General features: G+C 38.4%; 1 protein-coding gene across 2 annotated transcripts in view; it reads left to right on the top strand.

Annotated features, from left to right (window-relative positions):
* Positions 1 to 15,760, top strand: part of KDM4C (lysine demethylase 4C) — a 453,801-nt gene that overhangs the window by 114,039 nt on the left and 324,002 nt on the right. For both annotated transcript variants that reach the window (XM_074953333.1, XM_074953334.1), the window contains one exon: positions 2,883 to 3,020. In XM_074953333.1, the coding sequence (XP_074809434.1) occupies positions 2,883 to 3,020 (138 nt within the window). The remainder of the gene's footprint in view (positions 1 to 2,882; positions 3,021 to 15,760) is intronic.

Raw genomic sequence — 15,760 nt, forward strand, 5'->3', positions numbered from 1 at the left:
GGCAGGCTCCCTGCATGCCTGCCCTGGCCCCACGCTGTGCCGCTCTGGGAAGCGTCCGGAACCACTTCCCTGTGCGGCCCCTGGGGGAGGAGGGGGCACAGGGCTCCGCGTGCTGCTGTTGCCATGCCTCCAGGTCCCTCCCCCAAAGCTCCCATTGGCCACGGTTCCCCGTTCCCAGCCAATGGGAGCTGCAGAGGGCGGTGCCTGGAGGCAAAGGCAACGCACGGAGCCCTCTGCTCCCCAGGCCCCGGGGCCCCAGGGACGTGGTGCCGGCCTCTTCTGAGAGCGGCATGGGGCCTGCGGTACCACGGGGGGCAATCCCACGGGCCGGATCCAAAGCCCTGAGGGGCTGGATCCAGCCCGCGAGCCGTAGTTTGCCCACCCCTGCTCTAGACTGTATGGCTATGTAGGGCCTCCTATCTCATTCAGTTTAGATTTATGGGATATTATTAAGTGAGGTCAAGAGAAATAATGTAACTACTGATTCTTTTCATACCCTTGTAATTTATCACTAATGTGTCAAATAAAATCACAGAATTTAGATCTGTTGTTTTGGATTTAATGAACATTAATTTAAGCAGTATATTTTTCAGCGTATGGGAATGGTGGAAGCATAAAGTTTAATAACTTGCTGGCAGATTTGTTTTTAACATTGTCAGGCTTGTGTTTGGGGTAGGTAGGCGAGTCCAGAGCAATAAAGTCGGTTGCTTTATTTCAGTGTCTTGGACTTTCTCATTTTCTATTTTTAAAAGTGTGTTAGAAATAGTTAAATGGAATAAATTTAGTTCTGTCACCTACTGCTAGGAAGAAGCAGCCTGTACCCGAGTGCAGTTTTAATTAATGGGAATCAGTGAGAATGCGAATAGAAAGAATCAGGCTGTGATCTCTCGTGGCTTGCTGTGATAGAACTGGAAACGTGCTGAACACTGATAAGCCAGCCGACGCCTACCAGGTGACAGCTGAACTGCCGCTTATTGCAACAGAACACCTGCTAAACTGTCATCAGTAGGGGGGTGCATGACAAGATAAATTTGGGAATTGCTGGCACTGAGAATGTTCTTTCTTATACATCCCTGCAACATGATCCGAAAACTCCAATTACAATCGCTGTGTGTGTTTGTGTGCTATATATTTACACACATGCTTATGCATATATAAAGCATCCAATTGCTGCACATTTGTGCTGGAACCATAAGATGGTTTATATATTTGTATATAAAGTATGACTTTTTTCATTCTCCCTCCCCCCGCCCATTCTGGCCCAAAATATGGTGGTGATATCAAGAACATGCCAATATCTGGAGTGCCATTCCTTTGGGTTTCTTGTTGCATACAGAGAATGCACACACGACATTCATATGGTTGTGAGAACAGAGTTTTGTGTATTTGTGGGGTCCAAATGAGGAAATTAAATACAAAAACTGTTGTTATTATGCTTGAGAGCTTAAGACATTAAAGGTAATATAAATTTCTACAGAGGTGTAGTGTGACCTCTAGTTATATTGCTTGCTGTTCACTATCTGGCATTCAACTTTAACTGTTCATATGAAAATGACTATACAGTACAAAATATAGTTGTATCTTTTGTGGTGTCATTGTTTTTTTCTCTAGCTGTAACTTAATCTACTGAATCACTGGGCTGCAGTCTCATTCCACTGAATCACTCTTCATTGTATTTTGTAAGGAAAAGTGATCCTTTGGATAAATCCTTGTTTACTGCATAAAGTGGTGTTAAAGCTTCACTGTCCAGTGCTATTTGAATACCGTTTCCCAGACCTGAGGCTTTCCATGCTAAGCCATTCCCCACACTCTCTGAGTAGAGTTGTAGTAGTGTGCTGTAGCAACATCCTTTCAATATCCTTAATACTGTTCAAAACCCCTCAGTAAAATAAGTGTTAATGGAGTGTTAAGAAGGAGATTTTAATGTCACAAAGTTTAGGACAGTCATTACATCATTTAGAATGCAAAGAGTCTTCAGCATTATTAGTTATTGTAAAGTTGTAGTAGTGATGTTATACAAAAAGTGTGGTTCTGCTTCCTTGAAAAAGACTTTGAAGAAGTGGCACCTATTCTTGTATTATTCAGTAATATAAGGTGTGAAAACTAAATTAGCTCCTCATTTATACATGTATAGTCCCACTGTCTTCAGAATAGGTTGTCAGTGACACCTTTGAAACCTAATTAGCATTAAATGGGTCAGGCACTGAAAAGTTGTGTGGGGATGGGAAAGGGAGGGGAAAAGAAATCCCCCTCTAACCTAGCTCAATTACATGGAGCATCTGTGGCACCATTCCAGAGAAGCTACTTAAGGTGAAGTGAGCTGTAGCTCACAAAAGCTTATGCTCAAATAAATTGGTTAGTCTCTAAGGTGCCACAAGTACTCCTTTTCTTTTTGCGAATACAGACTAACATGGCTGTTACTCTGAAACCTACTTAAGGCCTGTGGATGAAGTAGCCTTCCCAGCCATTACAGTATGCCCCCTCTATTGGGGAAGGTAGCAGCAGATATTTGGCCCACACCCTCCCCTACTGGCTGCCACCCTGCCTTGTTTGCCCACTTCAAATCTTATGCTCTCTACTCATTGCCCCCCCATGTATTGTTAATAGGGGTCATCTGGTTTTGTAGAAGAGGGAACATGATTTGCTCCCTTGTGAACACTTTCTGAATTTGTGGCCTACTCTAATGTGGGGATACTGATGGGCCAGAAGTTTTGTTATTTCAAAATGTAGTCAGTAATGTCTCCTCAGGTCTGCCTATATTTAATCCAAATTGGATGCCATGTGCAAATATCTATTTTGACATCAGCAAATATAATTTTCATTTCTTTAATAAGAGAAGGTCTTTTTAAATAGGTTATTTGTGGTTTTTTCTTGTTATGTAGATCACACAGGAGGCAGGGGAATTTATGATAACCTTCCCATATGGATACCATGCAGGATTTAACCATGGTTTCAACTGTGCAGAATCAACAAACTTTGCCACAATCAGATGGATTGATTATGGAAAAGTAGCTAAATTGGTAAGTAATACTACAAAAATAATGCCTGAATTCAGTGTCTCCTTTGGTTATTCCTTAATGATAAGCTTAGGAAAAAGAGAAGATGAAGGAGAAGAACAATTAAGTCATCTTGTACATCATCCTGTCAGTGCAGTAATATTCCATATTGTGCATTTAGTAGCATGTTATAACACTTACAGTACATGTATTATTTGTTGTAGTAGATTTTATATATGACTTAATGTGTATATTGTATGTTAAAAATCTTTATTTTTCAGGAGATTTTTATGTAGGTTTATATGAGGCCATATAAATCGAGAATTATGTTTGGAAGGGGGAGACAGAATTTATTTCTGTTCTTCTAAAACCCTATGCATTTTAGTCATAGAGGCAGCTTGGAAATCCCCTTATTCAAGTCACATACAGCGATTCTGCTCCCTTATAGAATTTTATATGTATCTTTGAAAACATGCCACAGACTTGAGGGGTAATGTGCCTGTTCAAAAGAGGACAAAGATCAATAAGAGGGCTGAACTAAATGAGCAAATTAAACTTTAATCTGTAATTTTTTTTTAAATGTTGGCAATATTTTGTGATAAATTAAATATGCTCCCAGAGTGGGAATGTTTCATAATTTAGAATCACTAATATATTTTACAAAAAAGCAGTTTCGTGTCACTGTTTTAGTCTGTGCAGCTATAGTGTTGTAGCTACATCAAGGATATTATAGAGTCAAGGTGGGAGAGGTAATATATTTTATTGGACCAAGTTCTGTTTGTGAGAGAGACAAACTTTTGAGCTATGCAGTGTAGCTCAAAAGCCTCTCTCTGACCAACAGAAATTGGTCCAATAAAAGATATTGCCTCTCCCACCTTGTTTCTACTATTTTAGTCTGAAATTTTGCATATGTTGCATATATTTTACATTCTGTTCACATACAGCATTTGTGTAATATACTGAATCAAATGTGTGTATTTAGTTCAGCAAAAGGTCATTAATGTTGTACAGTATTTTATATGATCTCTCCACTATTAAAAAGTATAGATTATAAGAGCATTGTTTAGGAAGCTTTGATAACTATGTAATGTGGAGCCACTTTCCAGACTGAGATATTCTGTACTGACAACAGCAGCATCTATAAATTGTTTACGTGTTACATTAGCTAATGAGATGACAAGTGAATTCACTTCAAAAGCAAACATGGGAGGAGGCGGGGTTGCAACAATGTAATCCAGGAAGAGTACAGGGTTAAATACTTGCAATTGGAAGAAGACCTTGAGAATATTTTCTATTAGCAGAACTTCTTGATTTTAGGCACTATTGACTATAATTGTGAATGAGATTGATGAGTGTGTTTCAAGAGGTAAAAGGCCTGAAAATGATCCATTGTTTCACGTAGCCTATACGTAGACATTTACTGTAATGAAAGTAATAAAAACATCAATAAGAATTTAAAATGTTCAGCTAGGTCTTCACTTTTAATGCAAAACTTACATTCATGGTGGTAATTAATAAGGCCTTGATTTTTAATACTGATTTTTAAGAATCTATATATTTAGTAGCTCAGTGGTTCAAAAGATAGTAAAATAAACCACCATGTAGAAAACTTGAGTTTAACATAACTCTGGGGGGGTCAAATTCAAATGTGGGGTAAGCTGAGCCTTTGAAAAGTTAGTGGAGTTTCTCTCTCTTAGTCCGGAATTTGGTTCTAATTTTTGGTTAGGAGGTCTTGGTTCATTCAGTCCATTTTGAGTATTCTTTGTCCATGGAAAAAGCAGTGATTGAAATACAGTGACTTCCATGCTACGTACTGAAGGTGTAATACCATGTTCATGTATTGTATAAGAAGGTAAAATGGCTTCAGGGTGTTTGTAATCAATTCAAAGTGTCTGAAATCTTCCAAATACTATTTGAATCAAGAGTAATAAGAATATCTACTATAGAGAAATCTTAGGGATTGTAGCTGAGTGTGAATCCCAGTTCCTGTGACTAGAGGCCACAGTCATGAATTGCACTCTTCGTTTTACTATAGATAATAAAAAATGTCAGAATTAAAGCCTGGCTCGTTGAACATTTTGCTTCATTTTTTAATTAATCTGGAAAAAGACTTGGAAGCGGTATTAGCCAAATAAAACATATCTCAGGGTATTGCACACCTTTCAACAGCAGTTACATAATTATTCAAAGCTAATGGAAACAAAACAATTAGATAATTATTTATAATAATGACATTTGTTGGTATTTGTTCATGCCATACAAATAAGATACAAATACAAGTTGATGGAATGTTAAGGAAATGCATGTTACTGCTTTAATGTTCCAATATTAATTGTAAAACAAGATACATTAGGGAAATATCAAGTTACAACTTTACCTGTTATATCTGATATTTAAAGTCCTCATATTTGAAACAAAGGCATATGGGAAACAGGTGTAGAGGAGCACACCGTTTATTAAAGGGGATACTTTCTGTCCTAGTAAAGAGGAGAGGATAGAAGTTGATGAAGTACAGGTTGTAACTGAAGAGAAACAGACAAATGAAGAAGAGTCCCATTCAATGAAGGGAGACAACTAAATATTGACAGATTTTCTAAGTGTTCATATACAAATGCTAGAAGACTAATACTAAGATGGGAGAAGTTGAGCTCCTGGTATTAAATGAGGATATTGATATAATAGGTATCATAGAAATTTGGTGGAATGATGATAATCAATGGGACACAGTAATATCAGGGTACAAAATATATAGGAATGACAGAGTAGGGTGTGCTGGTGGGGGAGTGGCACTGTATGTGAAAGAAAGCATAGAGTAAAAATCTTAAATGAATCAAACTTTGCCATAAAGTCTCTATGAATAGAAATTACATGCTTGAACAATAAAACTATAGCAGCATGACGGTGATTGTGAAATGCTCAGGGATATTAGAGAGGCTACAAAAACAGAAAACCCAATAATAAAAAGGGAAGAGGGAAGGACCTCTCATAGATTGGTAACTGATTAAAAGATAGGAAACAAAGGGTAGGAATATATTGTAAGTTTTTACAATGTAAAGAGGTAAATAGTGGGGTCTCCTAAGGATCTGTACTGAAACCTGTGCTGTTGGATGTATTCATAAATGATCTTGAAAAAGAGGTATACAGTTAGGTAAAATTTACAGATGATACAAATTTACTCAAGGTAGTTAAGTACAAAGCTGACTGCGAAGAGTTACAAAGGGATCTCACAAAACTGGACAACAAAATGGCAGATGAAATTCAGTGTTGATAAGTGCAAAGTAATACACATTGGGAAAAATAATTCCAACTATATATAAAAAATGGATGGGGTCTAAATTAGCTGTTATCACTCAAGAAAGGAACCTTGGAGTCATCATGGATAGTTCTCAGAAAAGTTCTGCTCAATGTGTAGCTCCAGTCAAAAAAAAAGCTAACCGAAAGTTAGGAACCATTAGGAAAGGGATAGTTAATAAGAGAGGGAATATAATACCACTATATAAATCTCTGGTTTGCCCACACCTTGAATGCTGTGTGCAGTTCTGGTTGCCCCATCTCAAAAAAGACACATTAGAATTGGAAAAGGTACAGAGAAGGGCAACAAAAATGATTTTAGGGGTATGGAACAGCTTCCGGACATGGATAGATTAAAAAGACTGGGACTATTCGTCTTAGAAAAGAGATGAGTGTACGTGGGGGGTGGGGTGGGTATGATAGAAATCTATAAAATCATGACTGGTGTGGAGAAAGTGAATAGGGAAGTGTTATTTACCCCTTCACATAACACAAGAACCGAGATCATTCAATGAAATTAATAGGCGGCAGGTTTAAAACAAACATAAGAAAGTACTTATTTGCACAATGTACAGTCAACCTGTGGAACTCATTGCCATGTGTTGTGAAGACCAAAAGTATAAATGGTTTTAAAAAAGAATTAGATAAGTTCATAGTGGATAGGTCCATCAATGGCTATTAGCCAAGGTGCTCAGGGAAGCAACCCCCTGCTCCAGGTGTCTCTAAACCTCGGACTGCCAGAAGCTGGAACTAGATGACAGAGGATGGATCTCTTGATTTGTTGTCGTCTTTGCTTCATTCCCTCTGTAGCATCTGGCACTGTCCACTGTCAGAAGACCCTGTGTGGCCATTCTTATGTTCTTATATAAATAAAAATAGAGAAAACAGTGCATGTTGTTAACTGTTCTTGCATTATATTTGTATAACAGTTTTAAAGCATGCATGAAATACCAGAGCTTTTGCAAACTGAAAAATACTGTTTCTTGGTCTTCTGTTAGGCAGGAAATGGAAAACAGGGGAAAATCTATAGTTGCTTGTACTGGAACTCCAGACAAATTTTCCAAAAATGTCAATTCATTTAGAAAGGATAAGAAATCCTCTCTGCTTCAGAAGGCTATTGTCATGTTAGTAGGTTATAACCACTATTATAATATTATTATAGCATTTAATAAAACAAGCCACACAGTTCTATGTTGCAATTTATGGTTCTCCAGGCTGGCATGGCTCACTGATGTTGAAGTTGAATATGTTGCTTCTTCTCTGTCTGTACATGATACGTGCATGATTTTTAATTGGGGAAAAAAGTTTTAGATCTAAATACAATTTTCAGACTACTGTTACATTTTTCGCTTTAATATATATTATATTGGAGATGCCTTTCTGGTGTCAGTGAAACACAGTAGTCTAGGTCAGTAGAATGTATTGTTCTCCTGCAAGGTTTTTGTGTACTGAAGACTGATTATTTTCCCAAGAAGGCAGTTCTGAGTTACTTACAGCTATATTATTGTCTATGCCACTTCCCCTCTAAAAAATCCAAAATGAAACAGAAAAACCAGCAAATGAGCTACAGCCTTCCTCTCTTTTTTTTTGTCTGCAGAATAGTTAGATATGTAATAGCATACAGTTTTTTTTTATTGATGCTACAGTAAATACTAAAGTTAAAGAACAGTACTGTTGTCCTAAAGAAAATGCCATGAGGTTGAGGGCCCAATGAAATAAATTGCCTACATAAATTGCAGTTTTAAATGGGTCATGCCTTTAAAGAGGGAGGCATGTTTTGAACACAGAACTAGAGGAGACAAACTTCTGAATTCCAGTTCTTGCTCTGAAACGGACTCATTCTGTGGCCTTGGGGAAATCCCTGAACTCACTATCTCAGTTTCCCCATATGTACACCTACCTCCAACAACCCTGTTTTAGCTGGGGCTGTCTTTACTAAAGTCCTGGGGAATATGGTAGCTGCACCTCTTTCTCAAAGGCTGTAGTGCTGCATGAGGGCTGCATGTGAGAAGGCAGGAGGCCAGGTGGAGGGGCTGCACCCTTTGCTGTCTCAGGTACTTCTTTCTACTGTAGTCTCAGTGCAGTGAACAGAGTGGTAATATCTGTGGAGACAGGCATGGGGTCTGGCACAGGTAAGAGAGACAAGTGGTTTGAGGGGCATAGTTGACACATGGTAGAGTGCACAGATTTGGACAGGGGACAGAGGAGATGGTTAAAGGGGATAAAGGAAAATAGATAGAGATAGAGAAAAGGGTGGAGCATTCCAAACCTCCCCCTGCCCTAGAAGAGAGAAGACAGAAACCACATTAACCTCTCCCCACGGATCCTCTGGGAGGAGAGAAAGATGCCAGAGATGGAAGTGGGCCTGGCATCCATCTTGATGGTGCTTGGAGGAGTGGGAGGGGAGCAGGCTGTCTGTGAAATGGGTTTAAATGTTCAGATACTATAGTGACAGGAGCTAGAGAAAACCCTAAGATTAGATAAAACTTACTGTATTTATCTCATGGCAGGTCACATAGGTTAGTTAGTTATGTTTGTAATGTGCTGTGAAGATGAGAGGTGTACCATACATTTTAAGTATTACTAATAGTCATCCTATAGCTTCAGTTTCTGGAATTTAATTTATTTATACCAAAATTTAAAGGGTATGAAAGAAGGCAGATGGGACATTTCTTCTGACTAATGTCTTATTATTTACCTAATGGAGCTTACGTTTATCTGAGTAGGCTGGAACTCCTTGCTGTTCTGCAAACAACATTTTAAGCTATCATACTCCAGTGCATTTTGTTAATGTTGGTAAAACAGATGAACCAGTGTCAATTAGTTTGTATGTTTTGCTGGGATCTACTTTAATTTGTGCTGAGTAGGCAACTTGTGTGCTGAAGTAGGGGCAATGTTCAAGTGTTAAAGTTGCTGAATATAAATGTTTACACACCATTTTGATTAATTTTTTTGTATTCTACAAAATAAAATACCTTCTGGAGTGATTGGATAAAAGATATTCACTTTAATCCAAGAATGAATTTGTGTGTCTCTCTTTAGCCAAGATTTAATGATATGTAGCTGTGCGGGGGAAACAATTCTAGGTAATCCATATGCAGTCAACTAACATTCAAACCTTTTGCAGTCTTCACCATCACATATTTTGGTTTTCCTTATTTATCACAGTTTAAAGATATTTGAATTTTTTTCTGACTCCTGCAAGTGAGGGATTGCTTTTCCCCAAAATAGTTATTAATTATAGGCAGCTATTTTCAGGACTGTTGTGGAAAACAATTACTTAAAACACCTTTTACCTATTTAAGTATTTATTCCATGCTCATCACTGTGGTATTTGAGAACCTTATCTATATAATTCATTCATGATTCTCTTGTGCGCCTGTCAGTGTTAGTTGCATTCACCTCTGCACATGTTAGCATTTTTATAACCCTTTCTGTGTATTAGTTTTTGAGCTGTCATGTTACTCATGTGACCTTGGGTATGAAAGGATAACTTGGAATTAAACAGAAAGAGCTCAGATGGCAAATTGAGTGACATCTTCTGGAATTACATACTGTAGTTTGACTTGTCTTGCACTAAGGCTGGTTCGGGAGTTTGTATGATGATCTGGCACTGATAGTATGTTACTGAAATATATTTATGAGAAGCTATCTTGACTTGTATTGATCCCATCATTTTTTCCGTATTACTTCCCCATTAAATAATGTATTGAAAAATGGACATTTTTATCAGAATTAATTGACTTTTAGAGTGAATTCCATGGTTGCCCTCATAAAAAAAAAATTTAGGTGGAGTCCTTTCATTTTCTTTGTGTGAATGTACTTTAGGAAATTATGTAAAATTTACCCAGAAAAATGCATCATCCATTTAATTGTAATGGAAAGGTGATTAGGTGATATGCTAAAATCTGGAGAATCAGTCATGATTTCCACCTTCTCTCCAAATGAAAATACTCATGGAGAGGACCAGTAAATGCTACCTGTCATACTGAGGTGCTAGAGTTTAGAAGCAGACTGAAAAAAAGTTCAAAACAAGATTGTGTACTTTTATCTACTGATGTATTTTCTCTACATTGCATTTCTCGTCACTGCTGTTTATTAGTGTTGTTAATTGAAAAACGAGCCCAGGAACAAAGAAACTCTCTCCCTTTCTTTTTCCTGTTTGCAGAGCCAGGGGGGTTGGCAGGTGAGCTAAGCTTGGAACTCTCTAGACCCTGCAGGGAGGACACTCTTAAGGAGAAAAAGTTCCGTGTAGCTCCTCCTTAACTCAACCACATGGGCTAAGATAGAAGGAAGGTTGCAGGACAGAGCCAGTCCCGGGATAAAAGGACTCTGGCCTTCTCCCTGGCAAGAGCAGAGAGAGGTGGAGAGTAAAAACCTTTGTCGTATTGCTTCTGAATACAGGTGATTTCATCAGACTTTTCCTTCCTTCAGTTTGGACATTTTTTCTTCTCCGCTGTTTACTCCAATCTCCTCCTCCACTGTCCTTCCACTGCAACTTCATTCTCCATGGCCTCCATGCACCTCTTCATCTCTTCTCAACCCTTTCTTCTGTCATTCCATACCCTCAACTTCCCAAATCAATATCTTCACCACCAACCCCTCCCCCCCAAAGGTGGAGAAAACATGACATTTGCCAACCATTACCAATATCATGCTGCTTGGTGCATCCCTTTCCCTTACCCCTCCTCTATCTAGTCTATTTAAATTATATAGTCCTTGAGGCAGGATGATCTCTTCCTATTTTATAGCACAGTGGGAACCCAATTTGAGTGGGACCTTCAGTTGTCACTATAGTACAAAAAATAATAATAATAAATATGTGTAAAATGTAAGGATTTGTCATGGTCCTTCCTTAGGGCCCAATCCTGCAAACAATGAAGCCAGTGGGATTACTCATGTGATTAGTGTGTTTGCAGGACTGAGTGCTTAAGTGTGAAATCCCATATAACGGTAATTTGAAAATGGGGCCGGTGCATGCCTGTGATGGAATGGATCAGAGCTATTGAAAAAGAGAAATATAGGGTCATTGGCTTCAGTGGAGATTCATCGTCTTACATCTGGTCTCATTTTGGCTCTTAGTGATGGTGGCTTTTTTTTTAAAGAGCATATCTGGAACATAAATTGTTTTTAAGAAAACAAAATACCTATTTTAAATTCCCAGCTGGAGATACTCATAGATCTTACCTTGGAAATTTCCTCCTCCTGAGAGCAAGGGCCTGCAGCCACCTTTGAAGCTTAGTTTACTGTTTAAAAATTATATTTGAACACAGCCAAAGTGCAAATGAATTAATTCCAAAATGGTGGATTTGAGCATTTCTGAACCAAACGTGGAAAATAAGTGTTTTGAGGGAAGAAAACACTTGGTAATAAATCAACATACAGTATTTATATAATAGTTATTATAGCCTGTGTATAAATGTGCTGTCAAACACTTATGACTTTAAAGAAAGAAAACAGCATACTTTGCCAGTACCTTTCTTCATTGCTTTTGCTATTGAAGTAGGTATTTTGAAAAAAAAATTGTTCCTGTCACTTCCGAATGCTACCACCTCCTCCTCAATCAAGAAGCGAGAACCTAGTTTCTTTATTTATGATCTCAGTGTTTTGCTATGAAAATGATTGTGCTGGCACAAATTCAACATTCTGACTTTGTAGTGAGGTGCTGGAGTAGGCTGTAAAGGAGAAACACCTTAGCTGAATTAAATCTTTTTTAATCAGCAAAGGGGGAAGGAAAAGTGTAAAAATATGTAACAGATGACTATCCTGTGTGATTTTATTTTCAAGGTTGTCCCCAGCGTGAAAGTTGTCCTTTAAAATTTACTCCCATTTTTAATGCCTTCATATTGGCAGAAATGCTTCTTGTCACCTTATAGGAAGAACAGATGTAGCTAGATATCTAGCTTTTGTGATGTGTTATCCCATGGTAGTTATAGGTGTACTATGCTTTTTAAAAGCACAACTCTGTCTCTCTGTTAACGTGAACTTTTCTCTTTTACGGTTATTCTACAATTCTCATTTGATCTTATAATAAATGCCATAATAGAAAAGGAGTACTTGTGGCACCTTAGAGACTAACAAATTTATTTGAGCATAAGCTTTTGTGAGCTACAGCTCACTTCCTGGGATGCATTTGGAAGCTTATGCTCAAATAAATTTGTTAGTCTCGAGGGTGCCACAAGTACTCCTTTTCTTTTTGCGAATACAGACTAACACGGCTGCTACTCTGAAAAATGCCATAATATAATGGCATCACAACTCATCAGCATGGAAATGTAACTGGTGTCATTTGGGTAAATAAGATCCAGCCCCAAAACTCACCCATTCTTCAACCTGAAACAAACCTGAAAGCATTTTTTTCAGTTCTGAAGAGACATTACAGGAGCATAGGAATGGTAATGTTTAGCGTAGACCCGTGGTTCTCAACCTGTGGTTCTCAGTATGCAGCTGCAGCCCATGTGACAGCCTCACGGCCACACATATTCTGTGGATGTGGCCCACATAACCCATAGAGAGCTTCATATGTGGCCCACAATGGTAAATAGGTTGAGTACCACGGTCATAGACAGTACTTCCACCAGTAGATGGTGTCATATCCTTATCTTAGTGGTAAGTTATCTTCCCTGTCATTATGTTGTTGATCTTACCTAGAGGATAACTGGAAGGTCAGTCCTGCCTTTGTGTTCTGGAGTTGGTTCTTGCAATAAATGTCTGTGGTTCTTTTAGTGAGTGTTACAAAATCCTGTGAGGGCACATCAGTGGGGTATCATGAGAGAACTTGCACTATTACTGCTGTGCTGTACCTCTTCAGTGGGAGAAAAGATAATGCCATTTTCCAGGGCTGTCAGTTCCACACTTTTCAATCATTAAACCCTCTTTAAACAAGAATTGGAAGAACTTTACTAATGATATGAAAAGAAGATAAAGGGACATCGTCATGGTGGACAGACCCTAATTTCACCTTACATCAATCCACCTACCCAAAAATACACTGTTCCTTTAAAACATACTGTTGAAGAAAGTGTGCTTTACACTTAAAAGTTCGGTCGACATAGGCTTCAGCTACACTATGAGCTAGGGATGTGATTCCCAGGTTGCATATACATACTTGCGCTAGTTCTCATCAAACTAACATGAGTATACAAAGCAGTATGGCCATGGTAGCATGGGCAATGTCAGCGTGCACAAACCTGCCTGAAATCAACGGGTATGAATTGGCACAGCTAAACTGCCCATGCTACCGTGATTAAGTTCATATTTATACTTGTGCTAAAGAAGTGAAAACTAGCGTGAGTACGTGTACATGAGCTGGGAATCTTGCCCCTTGCTCACGGTGTAGACATAGATATAGATAGCTACATTGGTCAGGGGTTTAAAAATCCACACCCTGACTGACATAGCTATGCTGGCCCAACCCCCATGTAGGTGCTGGTGTGTCAATGGGAGAATGCTTCCATCGATGTACCTAACTTTGTTCCAGAAGGTGGTGTTCCTACAATCATGGAAAAACCCCTTTCGTTGCTGTAGGCTGCATCTGCATTACGGGGTTATGCCGACCTAGCTGTGTCAACAGAGGTATGCCAGACTAGTCCCCGGAGAGTAGACACAGCCTAACTCTGACATAGTTTTGTGTAAACTTCATATCACTTTTCTTTGTTTTAAAGTAACATGAGGAAAAATGTTAATGTCGCTATAGTTCATCTTTATATTTAGTGTCTTTTGAGTATGTGTTGAAAGGGTCAGTGTAGGGGTCTTTTGTATTTTTTTTTTAACTGACTGTAGCACATCAAAGAAAAACTCTGCAAACCTTTTCTACTGGAGTCACAGGCTCCTTAAATACTATTCCTTCATTTCCTGAAATTAAGTTCATCATTACTCATGCATATTCTGCAGCAGTAGCTGTTTAGAGACCTGTTTTCTGTGGATAGGTTGGATCAAAGGGCTGGCCTGGAGGTTGTATTTCATTTTTTCCCTTTGTGGGATGAAGTGCAGTTGTTTTGATGTTAGGTTTGATGGATTTGTTTGCCACTGCATTCATTAGCTTCACATCAAAAAACTGACAGGCTGTTAAATGAAACTTTGGCTTAGATTTTCAGCTTGACTGTTTGGAGACATTTGTGAAGATATTTTTGTTTTTGTGTTGCAGCAGCCTCAAGCACTTATGAGTGTCTCAAAGGGAAGAAAAGTTATTTACTGTACTGCTTTCATTGAGTAAAAAAAATCATTGTCTTGAGGACAGTCATATCTAGCATACGCTATCCAAAATATTATATGATTATGTTATATAAATTGAGAGACGTATATGTGTGGATAAATATATCCATACATTTGTAAGAGAGGAAAGAAAGAACATAGTCACTACCACACAATAAGCATTTTTCCAGCCCTAACATTATTATTAGTTTTTATCCTGTGACATTAAAGCAAAAGATGCAATGGTTCAGTATAGTTTAAAAAAAAAAAAGTACTTTACATACAGATCACCCAAACTGATGCAGTTCTAATATTTGACGGTCAATATTCTCTACTGAAGCAGGTTCATGAATGATTAATCCGTCATCTACTTTTTATAGTTTGAGTAGTTACAGACATCTGAGCTAGGTAACTTTTCTTTCTTGTTTAGTTTTTGTTTTGGTTTTTTTTTTTGGTTTGGTGCTGGATCTTGGTACATCTAATACTCATAACAGTGGTGTCAGGGATAATTTAGGATTTATGCAATTTAAGATGTCCACTTTTCCAAAAATCAGAGCTAGGCTCTGTATGACTCAGTGACTCGGTTTCTGTGGAACATGATGAAGATTCAGGAACCACTGACATGGGGAAGGCTCTAGGGAGCCCCCATGCATTCCTCTATGGCAGTATTTAGGTATTTTGCCTTAGAATGAATAATGTTTCCACGAATATATGGTTAGCTGGCACTAATATTGCATTGCTGGCACAGAGCAAAAAAATATACATAGTATTTAACCCTACTATGGGGGCAACTGTCTGTTAGTGAAACTAGCATGCCACCTTATGCTAACTTGATATTGTGCTCGCTCATAAGTGCCTGCAGCTAAGACATCATATGTGTGCATCAGCTGTGTGTCATAGGACAGCTAAGTGCAGAATTTCAAGCAGGAAACATTGAAATTAATGGCTTACATTGGTTGCCGAACAGTTACGCAGGAAGTGCTGTTGCTGTATCTTCTTAATTCAGGATTAGCATTGAAAAGTACCTTCACTTTTTCTGCTATCTAAAGCAAGTTGAGCATGGATGGAGATATTGTAGTAAGGTCTCCAGTCCCCTTTCTCTCTCCATGTGACAGCTAAGCAGTACTTTGGGATAGCTGACTTCCTGATGGACAATGTGAAATGGTGGGAAGGTTCCTTTCGTGGGGTTCCTTTCACAGGTAACACATTAAACATTTCTTTGTCATTTCTACATCAGAACAGTGCTGGTCCATACAAAACAATTATGTAATATAACCTCC

This window comes from Natator depressus, chromosome 5, assembly GCF_965152275.1.
Source record: "Natator depressus isolate rNatDep1 chromosome 5, rNatDep2.hap1, whole genome shotgun sequence".
NCBI lineage: Eukaryota > Metazoa > Chordata > Testudines > Cheloniidae > Natator > Natator depressus.